At 39.0% G+C, this 19,165-nt stretch overlaps 1 protein-coding gene across 2 annotated transcripts in view; it reads left to right on the top strand.

Annotated features, from left to right (window-relative positions):
• Nucleotides 1–19,165, top strand: part of LOC130433452 (glutamate receptor ionotropic, NMDA 2D) — a 93,665-nt gene that overhangs the window by 57,014 nt on the left and 17,486 nt on the right. For both annotated transcript variants that reach the window (XM_056763330.1, XM_056763332.1), the window contains exons 6-9: nucleotides 4,031–4,145; nucleotides 12,230–12,435; nucleotides 13,966–14,134; nucleotides 17,535–17,688. In XM_056763330.1, coding sequence (XP_056619308.1) covers nucleotides 4,031–4,145; nucleotides 12,230–12,435; nucleotides 13,966–14,134; nucleotides 17,535–17,688 — 644 coding nt within the window. The remainder of the gene's footprint in view (nucleotides 1–4,030; nucleotides 4,146–12,229; nucleotides 12,436–13,965; nucleotides 14,135–17,534; nucleotides 17,689–19,165) is intronic.

The raw sequence follows: 19,165 nt of genomic DNA, 5'->3' as shown, positions 1-19,165 counted from the left end.
TGTGGGGTCGACACCAGGTGGTTTACAAGGGTACACCGCAAAGTTCAGCACAACATTGATGCATCAAATAACAATCAAAGATTAACTTAAAGAATTTGTTTTGCACAGAATATAGTTTTATAGTAAATAAAAATTAAAAACTAAATAAGCCAGATTCAAGTTCCAATGTGCAAAATAAATGTGTTTAGGAAAAATGTAGGGGAACATAATTAATATATTCGCGTGTAAAGGAGGAATGCAATAAAGCATCTTACCATTTAAACACTCAAAAGTCCCTTTTACCTTTTTCCTGCGCACTCTTTCTCTTTCGTCCTGACACGCACGCTGGCTTTTAGTGCAGAGAATGACAAGTTCCAAAAGTCTGCGCCGTGCTTGCTATATGCGACATTCAATAAGTGACTAATGTTTGGAAATGTAGTACATATCATTTGCGAGTCATCTGCGGGTGGGTGTGGAGCGTGCTGCTTCTCTTTACCGGTCTCACATCACAGAAGATGCGGACGGACGCGATCCTACGTTGCGTAGCCATACCTTGCGCTCAAATACGGCGGGTGTTTTGGTACACAACCCTAAAAATGTCCCATTTCTTTACATCGTAAATAATATTTTTGGCCGCGCAGTTGACTCCCTTTTGCTACGCCATTTCCTATATAACCAAAATCTCTGCATGATCCACATTGCATAACACCCCTCGCCTTTGAGATCGGTAGTCGAATCAGGCTCCTTCTATCGAAGCATCAAATCTTCGACTATTTGGGGGCACCCCTAGTGTGTACTATGACTTTTATAGTTAATAGAGATAGATCCTTTGCTGAATTTGTTTATATGGTTTCTTCGATACATATATAACTTTTGCATATTGTTTAGAGGAAACACTGGACTATGATATTGTTGGCAATATTGTTTTTACTTATTGTGGGGCAAAAAATGCATTAAAGGAAAAAAAACTCTTTTATAACAAAACATTATAACAAAACTAATTTATGGAAACAAATATTGTGTGAAATAAAATTGTAGGCAATAAGTAAGAAAATAAAGCGAAGAGTAGCCATACCATATAAATGATGGATTTGGATGCTGTAATGGTGGTAAATTATACTGCTATATCTTGATCTCTACAAAGAGGCAAATGTCTTTGTTTGTGTTCACCCTGAGAACTGTGTTTAAAGCTCATCTGATTTAGCATTAACCTTCAACTTGTCTGCTTTGCTGCATTTATAGTAAGTCAGTTATTCCTTAATGGCACACACACTAATTAGAGTGAAAGTGCTGCACCTTTGGGGCACAGATGTCCTTTACTTTTCCGCCACAGGGACCGTGGGGGGCGTTCAACCTGCGCCATGTTCGTGGGTGGGAGGGTTGAAACGGCAACAGTATGTTTGACGCCGTGCTTACACTGCAACACGACATGACAAAACCAGCAAGCTCCCATTATAATCAATGTATGTGTCTGCACTGCAAGCTTGTGGCAGCTTTAATGGTTACAATACAGTTTTGTCACATCAGGAAGAAGAACAAAAGATGAGCTGGCATTGGTAAATTACTCAAAATTCTGATTGACAGCATAAATTAATGCATGATTAGCTATTTAAAAGCCAAATGCTTTGTATGTCAAAGACGTAGAAATAAACGTCACCGCATCATCCCTGTGACACAACACACTCGGTACACATCAGCTGTTTGAAGAGGTATGATGGGGAGCTGTTTAGTGTCACTGTTGTAATAATTTAACTTTCGAAATAAGTACACAAATCTACTTATTCTGCATCTTGCTTTTTCCTTTTAATGTTCTCTTTTCATTTGATGTTCATGGTTTCATGATGCAGACATCAAACATCAAGTGTTATAAAGGTTGATGGCACAAAGGTGCAGCTTTAATCTTCGTGTTAAAACTGACTCGCTTAGATCGTTATTTCAATAAATTTCAACTTCAGGTCCTTTTGGAACTATTCTGTTTCATTTGCAGAGAGGTTGAAGGCATTGTTTTTTTAACTTAGTAAATAACTAGTAATGTTTGAAGTGCTAAACACAATTTTTGTCTTGTTTTTTGTCCTGTTTATTGCCTTGGCTATTCAGACAAAACAGCTATATATATTCATTTTACGCTGACTATCTACACAGTTCACTTTTATTCAACATATAAACCTTCTGCAATTTAACATTACAGGTTGTTCCAAACTATGATGCCGAAATAAAAATTAAAGAAAGTCAAAAATAATGCCTTACAACCACCCAGTGAGCAAAAGGTACAGAGGCGAGGATAAACTCCCTGTAATTATTAAGTAAATAAAGCAAAAACCAAGTGATGAAAGTCTCATTCCTCAGGCTGAAATAACAAGTTCTCTTAACTCAAAATTTCACATCATTTGATTCCCAAAGTAACAGATGCTATACGTAATATAGCAAAATATGACTTAGATCATATTTTGAGATGGATTCCAAATGTGGAGGAATGATTTGTGGGAGGGCGTATCTCTCTAAACAGAAAATGTGTGTTAATTTAGGTGACCCCAATGTCTGTTTTTCCTTGCAAAAGCATAATACAATTCGAGAGAAATACTGTACTGTAAGCTCCCCATGCCTGAAATTCAAAGAAAAATATTTGGTGTAATAATAAAAATAATGTTGCCAATAACATTACATGTGCTCAAAAATAGTAGCTGGACCTCATATCCATAACAAACAGCTTGTGCGGTCTCACACACACATTAAAGATGCAATCTATAACTTTTGCCTGTTATTTTCTTTACATGGTTTGTGCAAATCTGTCATTGTACCTTAATGTGACAGCAAGAAAAAAGTATTCTGACCAAATGAAAGCGTAAATGGTTACAAATAAATTTTGTTCCTGACGTCTTACCTGAGCAGCCTCTGCATCAGTCCTAAATCCCTACAGTTATCAGAGTTATCGCCCCTTCACACAAGCCTCACTGAATTTTTTTAGCACAGGGTTTGGTTGCTTTGCCTTTCTGACTGCAGGTTCTCTGTGTTGTCTTGGTTTTGAGCCGGTTGCCGTTCTTTCTGTTTACGGGTGGGATTATACTACGTATAACTGTATCCTTTGAAAATTTCCTGTGATACCCAACCCGACCACTGAAATACTAAATCATGATTATAAGAAGGGTGGTCTAAGGGTGCTGAAGCCCCGAAAGTTTTCAGCAAAGTCCCAAATGTTTAAATTACCATGCCCTGTATGAATGTCTTAAGGGCCGTTTACATTTTGCATTTTGCGTCATTTGCATGTGAATGTTCGTTATATTGTTTTCCACACGTTTTTAGATTCGAAATGTGTATTCTGACACATTTATGGATGTCTATGTGCTAAGCCCCAGATCTCCAGTCACCCTAGTACCGCCCCTGATTGTAAGCTTACAATGTTGCAATTCATAGTTAAGGAGTTTTTTACGTACTTAACCCAAATCTATTTGCAGCTTAAAGATTGCAGCTTTCATTTGTCCACTATGGTAACACTACTGTGTAGACACTGGTGTCTGGGTGCATTTTTTATTTCATATACCACCCCGACCAAACCTGATCTCTTCCTAACCGCGCACAAACCAATGGTATAATTCATCAATCATCACTTAAAAACTGCATGTTTTATACCATATACATAGTAGAAACAGTAGAAACAGTGCTCATAAGAACAGTGCTTTCTCGCTGAAACTTGCTCACCCAGTGAAATTCTTAAGTGTGCAGTCTTTTCATTGTGCCAAAAGCATATTGGATTTAAGATAAAAAGATTAATTTGAAGCAGTCAGAAAGTGCGTCACATTTTCGATTTAGGTGCTGTTCTGGGTATTTTACTGGTTTAAATTAAGTGCACGACTGTCAGCTTTGATTTCATTGCTGAGGGAAATAAAACGGTTACCTTCTCCACACTTTCCCAATCTGACCTAATTAGAGTGTTTGTGAAGTGTTCTGTGTGAGATTTCCACTTTGACGTGTCCTAAGAGTCTTTTGCACTAATTCTTTCGGAGTCTCTTCCATCTCAACACGCTCTCTCTGTTTTGCTCTTTCTGCCTTGCAGGTATTTCAGTAACATCACTCTCGGTGGGCGGGACTATTCTTTTAATAATGAGGGCTACCTGGCCAATCCCTTTCTGGATGTCATCTCCTACACGGCCGGGAGTGGCTGGGAAGACGTAAGAACTAATCAGAATTCTATTTCTGTTCGTTCTTGTGTAACCGCTGTTATGGATCTGTAATGTCCAGGATGAAAAGCAGCATTGCAGTAGCCATGCTGTGCACTGCAGTCCTAATGCACCGCAATGCATAAAATGGCTTTTAGCATTTAAAATGGGTTTAGAAGAACCTATTTGACCGCGTGTCATATGAGCTGTCTGTGAAGTGGTTCTCTTTATTGTACGCTATAAATTATGCACGTGTCTTCTTCGTCTCCCAACGATATTAAGGACTGGCATTTGTATTTAAAAATAATGACAGCGCATTAGTTTGATAGTGATTTTAGGAAAATGTGCGATTTGCATCAGCGTAATGATGTACTGAGAGGCGAAAACCTAATGTTCCTGTTTGCAGCATTGAGACGTATAGATTAAAAGCAGTTTTCAGATGATATACAACTTGACACTATGCTCATTTCAAAAACCATTTCCCATGACAGTTCACATAAGAAAATCCCTATTACAATTAACTCGGAACAATGCATCACATTGTGAAGGAAAGCAAGCGGTATGGTGTTGACTGTGCACTTCGGCTGCGCAGAATATCTACAGCCTTGATGATATAAACATATAATAAGAGTTTCAATAGGATGTTATATATAATTAGCATGTGTTTCTATTTGGCCCTATTATCTATACACACTATACCTTGCCAAAGTATATTATTAAAATGAAAACAGTGGAATTGACAATGCTTCTCTAGCCATTATTATCTGTATTATAAAACAATAATAAGGAAATAATTCATTCTGGCATATTTTAAGGTCTAACCCGTACTACTTCTTTCTTTTAACCATGCCTGAGCAGAAAAGGAATAAATAGGAAAACGAACAAAAAGCCTTTAAAATATATCAGCATCTTGTATATCAGCGTATCGTTGGTGCCACATGGGACATTGCGAATCTACATTTCTATTGCAGAGCGCTGCTGTCATGAGACAAAATGACTGATACCAAATCCACCTGAGTAAATATAACCATAGAGAATGTCATATGCATGAAGGTGCCACTCATCCCTATGCATAAAACCGAATTATTAATATTTAGATGCCACTTAAACAAGCGTCGAGACTGAAAATTGTAATCCCTGCCAGCGCTCGCGTTCTCCACCCCTACAATCAGATAACAGAGAAAGTGACAGCGGTTTATGTACTTGGGAGAAATTTAGATTCCTCTGGGCACTATTCACTGACATTGAGCCTTAACTGCAGAAAGTTTTAATGTACTGAGGGTAAGTTTTACGTTGGACTCCATAGGTTATGGCCGACTGTATTTACAGGCACGCGTTATTCTCGCAGTATTCATTAGCACAACACGGCTTAAGATCATTTCTTATTAGCGATCGCAGTCATAACAGCAGCGGGTTTGGTCTGCAGAGAGGTTCACGTTAACAGCGGCCCACGGCGGGAGAGTAAGAGGCTGCGTGGTGATTGTGTTGCCCAGGGCGTCTTGAAAGGTCTAATGTTGATCGTTGGTTTCGCCAACGTTCATCTGTAGGCTTTATTTAGCTGCCAATTTCTGAGCTGAGCCCAGCTGCCACTGTTCTGCTTTTAGATTGTTATGAATCTGACCAACTGTCATTCATTTGCTTTAAATCTGGCATCATCTAGCTTTTGATTCTTATCATTTTTTAAGTCTGTATGCTGAAGGGAGAACCGATGGTTGCGCCTCCTGCGCATGGTATTTAAGTGGATAAAGCTGCACCTTTACCACCCGTAATTCGGTTCAGCCACACGCTAAACTTTCTGAAATATCATTGCGCCATAAGTATTTCATTAATTTAGTTATTATCCTTAATTTCAGCACAAACACGCCTCCTTTCTATTCAAATCCGTCTCATTATAGATTTCCTCTTATTCACAAAACCGAGCACTGGTTGCCTGCTGCAATAATTGCTGCAGTATTACCACGCACACAAAGCAGAATTTTATTTAAAAGAGACGTCTGTATACATTTTCTAGCTGTTATGGCAGCAGTAATTCATCAAATAGTGGAGGGGAGTGTTACAACCAGGCATTTATCCAGACGTTTCGTGTAGACATGCACTTTCAGCATTTTAAAAAGCCTATTCAGGTAGCCAGACTGCAGTGGTCGACCGATGCTGTTTACAGTCCTTGTGTGGTGGTCAACCCCGTACTCCATTCTTCGCCATCTAGCACTCAGAACCGACCTGCAAGATGTGTAATATTGTTATGCGAGTTACAATCAGCACTCATTTTGTGGGCATGTTCGTGCCGATACCCGTTTTGCATAATTGTTTTAGTGAACCGGGTGCTAAAATAAAGGCAACATCGAACAATGCAAGTTGTTCTTGACGAATTCCCCCCTGAATACCTCAAATCCCCACAAACTGAACTTATGATGATGCAACAGCATGTAGAGTGTTGCAGGATGCCTGGGCGCTTTCCGATTCATTTGCAGATGCATTCTGGAGAGACGTGCTGTTAGAGCTTTGGTGCTTCATAGAGTCACAGAGTCTTTGTGATACACATAAAATATTTAATGGGGTGCCATAATGTACATTTAAAAGGGTTTCACGCTGACTATAGGAGGTTTTCAATTTCCATTTGTTGAAGAAGGATGCTCTATTAAAACTTGATGCTCACTGACTTTGTCTTCGCTGTGTTTTTGTCTCCGGGTCTCCTAAATGCGTACTATCTAACACAGAGTAGACAATGGATGAGGATGACTCATTTTTTAGATGCCTGTTGTGCACAAAGCACTTTATGTGATGGCTTGACAAGAAGCATTTGTAGCTGTTTAACAAATAAAGATCAAACTAGCTGGTACAGTACTTTTGATCCCATTTTCTGTCACAATATCAGTGTTTCAGCAGACCAGTGACATTTCAAGCTTTTCGGTGACTGTTTCAATACTGCAGAAAAACTAATTTGGGGTTGACCATACTTTATTTATTAATTCATATTTTTTCTGGTTGCTCAATTGGTTGAGCATTGTGTTGACAATGCAAAGGTCATGGGTTCAAATCCCAGGAACTCTCTTAGTGATAAAAAATATATGTTTGCATGCACTGAAAGTCGCTTTGGATTAAAGTGTCTGCCAAATGCATAAATGTAAAAAATGGAACAGTTCTGACTCAGATCTGATTGAATGGGAGACGTTTCAAGAATGCTGATATACTGTAGGATTACAACAGCATTGGGACACTTATCTGTCACTCTCTCACAGTAACTGTTGAAATGAATGATCATGGCTCTGTCATTCTCTCTTATACACGTCCTGCCTCCGTGTTACTCCTTTAACTTTTCAGAAACAACCCAAGTCTCTTGTTACTAATTCAAAAATGGCATGTTAGAAGTAGAGGCTTGGATGCATCTTTGAGGTGAGCAGCATCGTAAATCCATGCCATAGGGAAGAAGTTCCTCACACAACAAGGTTCTTTATAGTTTATATATAGCAGCATTCAGTGATTATGCAGTCCCGATCAGAAGTGGTTTCCAGTTGTGGTCAATCAGTTTTAATATATATGTTTATGTATTAAAACTTTCTATTCACGTCGCATTATGTTCTTGGTGTATAAACCGAAACTCAGCTTTAAGAAGCATTGTAAAGAGGCTTGGCAAATTTTTTATAACTGATACATTTTTAGTTGATGTTTGATTTATTTCCTGCTGGCTTTTTTTCCTAAGCATTTTTTTGTATATTTTAAAGCCCTATCACCTGATAGGCTGTAGTTGAAGTTCCATGAAATACCTAGAAAGATATAATTGAACAAAACATTTTTACATTGCTGCCTGGCTGAATGCATAGACCCTATGTTTTGACATACAGTAAAAGTCTGGAAATGTTTACTCATGCTTTAAGATTTTTCGACTTGTTAAAATAATAGTAAACTGTCTAAAGCACCTAAAACAAATCAAAACTGTGCATTTCTTTAGCATGTTCAAAGTAGCCATCCTTATACTAGAATTTTCAAAATCGTTCTCTTGACATTTTATGAGCCAGCAGAGTTTTTGATCTATTCAGCGCTCTTATTGGTTGCTTTTTCTTCAATATTTGGTCAATGGCATCCATTTTTTAAATTTGTTTTAATAAAATATTTGTTTTCTGTGAAAAGATATATTGGCATAACTATATTTTCGTGTACAAAAGTAATTTCAAACATACACCCAAGCATACACCTTGAGATTTTTAGGATCATTAGAAACATTTCAGTGAAGTGTTTCCAACTTTGGACTGGTAATGTATTTGTTGTTTCTGTTTATAATGTTAGGCAGACATTTTCAACAACAAAAATGCATTTGTTTGTTCAGGTGTTCAGTCGCATTACCGCGAAGCACAAGCGTATGCTCTCATTCGACAACAGCCGCCTGTTAGTCCGACAGCAGTACCAAATGCAGTCTGTTTTCTTTTTCCGTGTAGACTTTGTGTAAAGTTCTGTTACTTGTGACATTGTTAGTCCACACAGTTCTTATGAATCAATATGTCTCACGGGTGAGAAGTTTATAAGAAAATACCTGAAATGCCAAAGCTCTTTTGTTCCTGTCAGAATGTACATGTGTGTTTATGCTGTGGAAATCCTGCCAGTGGATTTGCAAGGATCGCGCTGGGGTAAAAGCACCTGGTTTCATCCTCTCTCAAGCTGGCTCTCAGAGCGACGTTCACAAGGATGGCGGTGTCATAGAAGCGTGTTTGTATTTCACCCTGTGAAAGTATTATCCGTTCCCGGGGGAGACAGTGTTTGATCAGGGGCCTTCACTACCTCTGCCTGCGTGAGGCTCTGTCCCCTCAGCTTGCGCCCAGATCTCTGCTTCTCAGACTCTTTGTTATGCACCGCAGGGTCTTTGGTTCTCCACACATGCTCCGAGACCCTATTCCCGTCGTTTTGTCGGCCCACGTTCTGAAAAGAGTTGAGACGTCTGGCTGCCGGTGACACAGATCGGCTAGGAGAGCTGAAATCGTGGAGGTGTGGGTGAAGAGAAAAAAAGAAAAAAGAGAGAGAGGGCGGTCAGAGATATTTCCACATATTAAAGAGTATTATAAGGCCATGACACTAAAGACTGTACGTCATTAGCATTTATATCCCTCAAGCGATATCAAAAACCCTCTAATGCACTCACACCTACCTCGCCAGTGCTACTTTCTGACACGGCATGCATATTTTATAAAGCTGTTCCAACATCCTTAATACAAGACAGTGTCACCTGTTGAGACGTGTGGCTGGATCTCTTTCTGCTGCGGATTCCGGGCCGATGCTGTCTGTCAGATGTTCACAAAAGCCAGCAAATTCAACATTCCCTTCCTGTTCCCTTCCACTACCACTCTGTGTGCACTGGCAGCCTGCTCGCCGAAAATGAATTTTGGGTTAACAGACTGTAAAGGCGTATGTTTGAGAAGCAGGGGAGGCGGATGAGCAGGCAGACAAATGGACAGTCAAAGTGACCTAAGCAGACGGATTGATGAAGAGAGAATGAGACGGGGACCAGGTGAGGCGATGTCTCTGAATGGCTTTTTTTGTAATTTCCAGTGATCTGGCCCGGATGTGTTTGATTTCAGCGCCTTCCTAGCAGAACAAGTAGAAGTGGGATAACTAGCCTGATGAGACCAGAGCTTGCAGGAATTCACATGCTGACTGCTGCCATTTCCTGCACTATTCCTTTCAATTAGACGCCTCTGCCCTGATCCTTTGCTAATATGCAAACTCTTCTAGCTGCCAGCCGCTGGCTGATATATTAGAGTCACGAACACACATACATATGCGCGCGGTGTAGGTGAAGTATATTTATTCTCTGACTGCCACAGAGACTTTGTAACAGTTTTCCGAGAGCTGAGCATCTTTTGCTGTATTTGTGGCTTATGGATGGCTCTTGAGGGCTGCTTTGGTGCTGATAGCTGCCACTGCTGGTGTGTCAGTGAGAGTCCTACAGCTCAGCGCTGCTAGCAAAGTCTGAGTGTAGGGATTGGGGAAAGACAGTAATATGTGAAGTATGTGCTGCTTACGAACCGCAGAGAGGTTGTTGTTTCTTCAAGAAATAGTTTGCACAAGAACGACAATTTTGTCAGCTTAAGTCTGTCTGCTGTTGAAATGCTGTTAAAAAAATCTCTGCATGGGAACAATTCGTGTGAAATGCCTTCGGTGACAGTTGAACTGTCGCACTTTAAAAGAACAATAGAAATAGTACATCGGACTGGTGTGCGGGTTAATCTTCCCTTCTGCTACACCCGAACCATTGAGAGAGAGTTGCGACAATGGAAGTTCAAATATTTCCCGTGTCACGTGATTTGTGGAGCCTTCAGACAGTTCCAGGGCTCGTGAGCAGTGTTGCCAACTTAGTGACTTTGTCGCAAGATTTAGCAATTTTTCAGACCCCTTTAACAAGAATTTTCCAAAAAGTGCCAAGCGACCAATCTATCGATTTGAATAAACCTTAGCTTCACATCTGTATACATTTTGCGTCACCTGTACTGCTCCGCAAGAGAGAGGTTTGGCTTTCTCATCACAGAACTCACTGTGTCTAGTAAGCATGAAGTTCAGACTCCAATAACACGTGAATGAGATCACTTGTTGTCCTTGTTAAAGGCTTTTTTGGTTTAAAACATATATGACTATATGGACATATTAAAATGTACACAGCAGTTCAGTGGAAGTGACTTGTGGTATTTAGTTTTAAGTGGTCCAGTTCACTCACTATAACATACGTTTTGTTGTCTGAAAGCCAACAGAAAAATGAAAATTTGTAAATAAGAATATGTTTATTGTGCATTTGTCTGTATTATGATTTATACTATATATGAGAGGTAAGACAGTAGAGAAATAAAAAAGACCTGAAGCGCTTATGCTTGTCAGCAACTACGAGATGACGTCACTGATATGCTAATTAGCATGTGACATCATCTAGTGACATTTAGCGACCTTCCCAGCAGGCTTAAGCTACTTTCCTTTAAAAATAGTTGGGAACACTACTCGTGACGCGCTTGCCAAACTGTGCGCAAATGCCGTAGCTTTTTTTTATGAATTTAATCTTAGGGAAAAGAGTTATGGTACAGTTGATGTCAGGTTTAATTGTTGGTCGGAAATATGCTATTTAATTGAGATTGTTGCCTGCTCTTTTAGAAATATCTTCCCCCATTCAAGTAAAAAAATGACTGCGTTCTTAATATGACTGAAATGCATTGCAAACATGGCCGTCGAGTGACACAATTTCAGTACACACACTTTGGCTAAACTTTAAGTCAATTCTTGAAGCATGATTATCATCTTATGTTGTACAAATTTGCAAGAGGTATATTGTGTGAATTGTCCCTTTAAATTGAACAGTCTAGTGCTTGATAATCCTTATTATCCTTAGTTGTTTGTTTTGTTACATGCCTCATTTGTCTCTTTTTAAGACTCTTGTTAAATAAATATATGTAAATTGAAATTATACTGGTTATGTAATACACATTATTAATTTACTAATGGACGGAATTACCTGACAACTTTGTCTTGATTTATTTCGTGTAAGCGTTTCGTGTGATTCACACTTTCTATGATACAGTACATGCAGCGCGACTTCTGTGTATGGATTATGAGCTCAGTTGTACTGATGTAGCCCAGCTTGACACGTTTTACCCCATCTCTGTTTTTCTCAGCCTCCTAACCTTTCCTTCTGTGGCCCGTCACTTAGCCAAAATCCCTTTCTTTTTTTTTTGCTGAATGAAAAATCTATCCATTCCCTAGTGAGTAAAAAGGGCACAAGAGAGCCCTGTTTTAAGAGAGCTCTCAGCTATAAGCTCACAGAGGAACGTAGAAGAGATAGTCTTCTCATTTTCACTATCCTTTTCCAACATTGTAAGATAATTCTGAGAGAGAAAAAGTCTGTTTTTCTGTAATCCTGCCTAAATGACTCTTTCAGAACAGGCCATTTTAAGTGTAATGTGACTGAAAAGGATTTGACTTTCATGTTTTATTTCATTTATGTACATTTAATAAAGAAGTTGTTAAACATAATTTACAGCGATCTTTATAAGCTAAGCATGGCATCTCTGTTTATTGGACATGTTTCAGCAACTCAACCCCGAAACTTGGTGTATTTGTGGTATTAGGTAGGGTGGTGGGAGAACGGGGTGTTACGTCTGAGATACCCGGCGTGGTCTCGCTACGGCCCCTTTCTGCAGCCACCAGACGATGCCCAGCACCTGAGGGTTGTAACCCTGGAGGAGCGCCCCTTTGTTATCGTGGAATTGGCAGACCCTGCTTCTGGAACTTGCATTAGGGACTCGGTGCCATGCCGGCGGCCTCTCAATGCCAGGTTAGTACTGATCACATTGTCACTGCCATTTTTCATGCTTTGACGTATGGACGAAAATGTATATGTTGTTCTAGTACTGAAGCAAAAGTTAAAATAAAACAACTGAAAATAAATAAATACAATTCAGGTTGGCATTTTAAAAAGGGCTGTCAACCATGTCAAGGTTAGTGAATGTTTAATGACATGACAATTAGATAAACAATATATTGATTTCAAAGCCTAATAGCAATTGATTGCATTATTAATGTAATAATAACAAAAAAATAGGCTTTTCTCAGCATTTATTGATAAATTATCATGATGTCATGTTGGGTTGTCACAATATCAGGTTTTCACTTCACTGTTATCATGGCCAAAGAATTTGCCTTAACTATATTATTGTGATATCTATTTAAGTTTTTTTTCAACTTTCTTCAAAGTATTTTCTTTTGTGTTCTGCGGGGGTAGTAGAATAAATGATGACAAAATTTTCATTTTTGGGGGAGCTATTACTTTAATATTCAAGTGTAAGGATTAGAGTGAGAGTTTGTAACCACTGTGGCTCTGAATACAAAGTCGTTAATTAACATTTTTAATACAAAATTTAAGAACATTTTTATATGTTAACTTTCTGTAAGAGAGGATACACAGCAGACATGTTTTCTGGCCAATTTTTCATCAGTCATTTGTCACGATCTTTCAATTTTGTCTTTATCTCTTTTTTCCAAGTGTCACACTGAACTTCCAGGGGCTAGACTCACCTATCTTAGCTTTGCAATCGATCACTCGTTTCCTCTTTCTCCCTCTCTCTTCCTCTACCGTTTATTTTTTCTTTACCTTATGGCAATCTCAGCTCATGGTTAGCCATCATGTTGCTTGTCAATCTGCACAAACTCATGCCGTGTCCTCATGCCCCTGTGGATGCTGATTCGCTCATCCTCGCACTGCTCATGTGGATGTCTGTTTTTGTCTTTTCTCATTATATCGTTCTTGGTTATATGACTCAAACATATCAAGAACATATTCATACCGTCTCTTCCTATTCTCCTGTCTTTTCAATTTCTTTTAAGCCTGTGTGACTCTTTGTCTTACTGGTCTGTTCCTATTGTATCTTCTCTGCTAATATCATGGAGTTTGTTGACATATGCATTATTAACCCTAGTACATTAAAATAGGATTTGAGTACATGTTTATCAGCTTTAAAGCCATCTTTATGCAACAACCCTTTTTCACAGATATATGCATTTAAATGTACTGCTATTCTATTCTGTTAAAATGTACATGGCGATGACTCATCACAAACTATACAGGTTTTTTTCAGCGTATCGCTGTGTGTGATGAGATTATCTCTCCTCATGTACCACCTTCAACCAACTAGCATCATGGCTGCAATAAAAATAAACGCATATTGCCTATTTTAAAAGAGGCCGACCTTTTAATACGCTCTACCGAAACATCTGAATTCAATGAGTAATATGTCAACACAGGACAGAAAACTCATCAAGCGCTTTAAAGCTTATTTGTTTTATTTATCTTATTTTCTCATTACAGTGCACTTCAGGAAGGGGTGGCACCTATGAAGCAGTGCTGCAAGGGATTTTGCATTGACATACTTAAGCGACTGGCCAGAATTGTGGGCTTCACCTATGATCTCTACTTGGTGACAAATGGGAAACACGGGAAAAAGATTGACGGAATTTGGAATGGGATGGTGGGAGAGGTGAGTGAGGCTTTATTTTGTCTTTCGCTGTCCTGTTTGGTGTATTCCCTCCAGCGCTCTCTTTATTCACGGCACTGATGAGCACTGTCAGCATTATCCCTAAGAAGACTGCACTTGCTTATGTAAATACAAGCATTAGGTTGGGAGCAGACTACAGATTAAAGGCAAGACTGCTATTCCCTTTAGTATAGTGCTCATGATGATCAAACACTAGGATTATGGGATAGATGAGATATTGGTGTATTCTATGATAGAAGAATTTGCAGTGTAGAAATCAATGTAAGCATGAGACAGTGTTCTAGTTGGTTTTATGTCTCATCTGCTATTTTGGATTTATTATTTAATGAGTTTGTTGTAGTGCATCATGTGATTGCTTTCTCCGCAAAGGCCTCATGCGATTGTGCATTAAAATTCGGTCTTACTTCTTTATTCAGCTCACCAGATATTGGAACTGGGCAGTTGTGTGCGGTTTCTTTCATTGTACGATAATGTGCGCTAGAGTGAGTTTGTGGTCTTTCTTCGTGGAAAGCGTTTGAACCTGTAATTCCAGTATGCTGTGTGATGTAACACAGAGGTCACTTGTTGGCGTGTTTGATGACTGAATTCCCACCCGTATCTGCCTGCCTCCAGGACTACTGAAACACTCAGAACCCTTTTAACACAGAGTCAAGGGATTCGGCTAATGGTTCACACACACATACAGGTGTCCAAGACAGAGCCCTGAAACCAGTCAACAGCGAGCTGTGAATGCGTGTGTATGTATGACAGACAGGAGGTTGTTGTTTCGAGAATGAGACCCTGCTGTGGTGCTCACACCCCTTAGTGACGCCTGTTCGAGACAGTTAGTAGGAAATGGAAACGGCTCTTTTCAGTCTCATTGCCTCTTCTTTTTTTGGTCTTATTATTTCTCATGTTCTTACAGAATGTGTCTTTTTCTCTATGTAGGTTTACACTTTGAATGATAATGATAACTATTTTTAAAATGATAATGAAAGAGAACAGCAGAGTTCACATTACAATCCTAACGATACAAAGGACCAACATTGTTGGGATCGCTTTAAGAGTGATGTTTTTTCTAGCTGATGAATGATAAAACATACTGCCGAATTGTCTCTGGTGGAATTCTCAAAGTTGTTTGGCTATTGCTGATTGCACAGTGGGTTCTATATGCAATATTAATTTTAAAGTAAAACTCAAATTCCAATTCTGAAGCAGCCCCTCGGCCAGGCAAACAGTGCAAAAAAGAATGCAAACGGTGGCGAGGAACCCAAAAGAAAAAAAAAACTCCAACTGTTGGTCGACTCCAACTGTTTTTAATTCCAGCAAATAATTGCATGTTTTAGGTTTCTTTTGTTTCTCCTATTGAAAGCAGCAGACGTGGAAAAGTGACGTCAATGCATGCCCTCTATAATTATTGCTTTAGTACTTAAATATTACAAGTATGCGCAAGCTGACAGGTTAGGGTATATGCTTTAAATTCCGGCCACAAGCACACCTTTAGGCTTCAGAGAGAACATCCAGCCTTTACAGTCAAATTCTTTAATAAAGACGTTAGAAAAACATACAGCAATAGCAGCATGCTTAGAATGAACATAGTGTTATCTTTATTGTCTGTTGGTGGGGACATTAATATAGTTATACTGTAGTTGTTGTCATAGTGCGTCCTTCTCATATCTTTCTCTCTATGTACTGTATCCCTCCACGATATGTCTTTTCTTAACCATGATTTAAAGGAACAGTTTACCAAAAAAGTTAATTTAATCAAACTCGAGTTGTTCCTTTCTTTTCTTTTGTTGATGACAGAGAAAGATATTTGGAAGAACGCTTGCAACCAAATAGTTCTTGTCCACCATTGACTACCATAGTAGGTTTGATATATTTAATATTATTATGCGGCATTCCATTTTGCAGGGATCTACAGCGATGCATTTTATTCACATATATTTTTATTTGTTTTTAAGTTGAATTCAAGTTGAGAAGACAAGTAATTTTTTTCTTTATGTTGTTTTAAAAGTCAGTGAGTGTTCATGTTTCAGTGAATAATCGTGATTGCAATGTTGGCCAAAAGTACTGTGCTTGTGATTGTCTTAATCTAGCAGCCCTAATTCAGTATTGAATAAATTCCGTTTCCTCTCCAATTTTATTGAGTTTTTTTGACAACAAATAAATTGAGTGTGTTGCAATGTATCTGGGTTGGCTCCAACCACACGGGAAACATGCAATACTGCCTTTTATTTTGGGCAAAATGAGGTGTCTTTTGTGTCTAATGGCCTTTGTCATTCTCTCTCTCTTTTCGTCTCTCTCTCAACATTTCCCTCTTCAAAATCTTCCCTCGTTTGCTTTTGGTCTCTTCACTAGATGTTCAGATGCTCAGCCAATCAGCTGTCAGCTCCTGTAGGCGCAGTGCTAAGGGTTATTTTTTCAGGCTGCGAGCGTGTGTGTGTGAGCAGCTTTGATCTTCTATACGACAGGTCCACATTTCCCCTGTGAGTTAGCTGGCCTGCAGCAGGACCAGGGCTGCAGCACGCTCGCTGCTAAACAACTTCATCAATGTTCTTTCCACGCTCTCAGCAGACCAACAAACGCGTAGGGTCACTTTCCACGAGGATGCAAAACCCATCGCAACACCACAGAATGGAAATATTACCTGAAAATCTCTGATGCAAATGGTCACATGCGTATACAGTACACAAACAGACGTGTGTTATTTGGAATCAAGGCAGAATTCAAGCTGTCAAAAAAGCTTTGGAAGAGACACAACCCGGCACCGTCGCCATAAACCCTATTCCTCTGCATCATGAGCTTTTCAGACCATTCAGGAATATAAAACAGAACGCTTGGAGAGAAAGGACCTCAACTAGAAAGTAAAGATGTTAATGTTGTCCCACCTTTTTTTGTATTCCTGGGCATACTTCCCTCTGTATGGGGTATACTGTCTAGAGATGGATATCCTGCCTCCTGTAGCTTCTGTGTGTGCAGGCATCTTAGTACACTATCTGCCCCACCAATTTATGGATACTGGAATGCGGCCAGTATGTGGAATGAATATTAATTAGATGTGGAGGCTGGAAGAGGTTCTCCGAATTTGCAGATAGACCACCTGTTACATGCCGCATATGGTCCCTGCGTTGAGCCGAAATGCTTATTCCATGCTGTGGACTCATCTCAGTTGATGGCTCCGCTGTGAGTGGTCTGATGTACGTAATCGAATGACTCAAATGCAGTACATTGTGTTTATTGTGTTTAGAGGAACTACACTTAAACTTATTTCTTTTAGAGTCGCTTTGGTTCTCCTGTGCAGAATGACTTGATTTTCCCATCCTGTTCCAGTGTCACCTGTGTATAATATCAGTGAGATAAGATGGGAAAATAAATACCTCCATTTCGTCCTGTTTACTAGGTTGTGTACAAGCGGGCGGACATGGCGATCGGCTCCCTCACCATCAACGAGGAGAGGTCGGAGGTGGTGGACTTCTCCGTGCCCTTTGTGGAGACGGGCATCAGCGTCATGGTCTCTCGTAGTAATGGAACTGTCTCTCCCTCTGCCTTCCTCGGTGAGTTTGCGCCCCGTCACAGCCGTAATGCTTCACATTTGACTTTAATCGGTCTCTGCTACATGTGATTTTGATGTACGACTTTTCGGGTGTTGGTGCGTATCATTTCAGAGCTCATCAATCAGACTTACAGTTCCCTTTCAAAACAAACTATTTATCACACTTCAGTGAGAAGCACTAAGTCAACATTTTTTCATCACAATTTTGACTTGATTTTATTTTAAACTATTAGAGTTTTCAGGAGAATCTGAAAAGTGGGAAAGGCATAAATCTCATCAGCCACTCTCCATAAGTATGACAGGATTGTAAATTTCCAGTTGCCATGGATACAGTCATTCTGTAGAAGATACAATTTGAGTGTTAAAAAACTAGCGTAAAGCTAAAACCTAAACTTAACTTTGAAAAAAAATTTTTTTTCGTAAAAGAAATAGTTTTACATTTACAGTATGTGAAAACTTTGAGTATACACTACTGTTCAAAAGTTTAGGATCACTTAATCATCACTTAATCATATTTTTTTTAGATTGTAGGATAAAAAAATCATAATGCAAAATTCTGAGATGATAAGAAAACCAAAAAATCTAAGCTAAGTTTGTTCAAAAGAGAATTTATTAGCCAGTTTTTTCAGGTCTCACCCTGAGATGCTTTCTAAACGGTACTGAAGTACTCTTATTTGCTCCATTTGCTCTCTTCTTCTAAATCATCCATTTTAAAAACTTTTTTATTAAACAAAATGTTTTCTAATGAAAGAATTGGTTTTCACAATTATATTTTTGTCTACAAAATAGTTTCCAATATATAAGGAAATGCCTTTAGGAAAATTGTTTTAAAGATCACAATATACATTTCAGTCATGTGATGCAGAACTTTCGAACGGTAGTTTGTACATATTTAATAAAAGTATTTTTATAATATCCTTTGTTTTTCAAGAGTTGGATTCCGAAAACCTTTATTTTTATTTTACGGCCAAGTACTGTATATAAAGTGGGAGGAGTTTGATCTAGATCCAACCTCGCCCCCTGGATCTTAGGTTATGCAGTGAGGACCATGTCTTCTGCTTGGTCTTAAAGGGGACAGTTCATCCCACAATGAAAATTTGGTCATCATTTACTCACCCTCAAGTTGTTCCAAATCTGTATAAATTTCTTTGTTCTGCTGAACTGGAAGATCTTTGGAACAATTTTAGTAATTTTCAGTTCAACAATAGTCATTGACTCCCATAGTAGGAAATATTAAATGCTAGTCAAATGCGGCCCAGAACTGTTTGCTTTTCTAAATTCTTCAAACTATCCCCTAATGTGTTCAACAGAACACTCATATGCAAATATTTTTAAATAAAATGATTTTTTTCATTGCAGAGATTGTTCCAAATATCTTTCTCTGTGTTCATCAGAACAAAGAAATGTATACAGATTAGCTTTCCTGTGATTCAGTGGTTAGAGCATGGCGCTAATGACAAGGTTGTGTGGTGACCTGA

Source organism: Triplophysa dalaica, chromosome 12 (genome assembly GCF_015846415.1).
Source record: "Triplophysa dalaica isolate WHDGS20190420 chromosome 12, ASM1584641v1, whole genome shotgun sequence".
NCBI classification, from domain to species: domain Eukaryota; kingdom Metazoa; phylum Chordata; class Actinopteri; order Cypriniformes; family Nemacheilidae; genus Triplophysa; species Triplophysa dalaica.
Note: the sequence above shows the minus strand (reverse complement) of the source record. Positions and strands in the feature narration are given on the sequence as shown.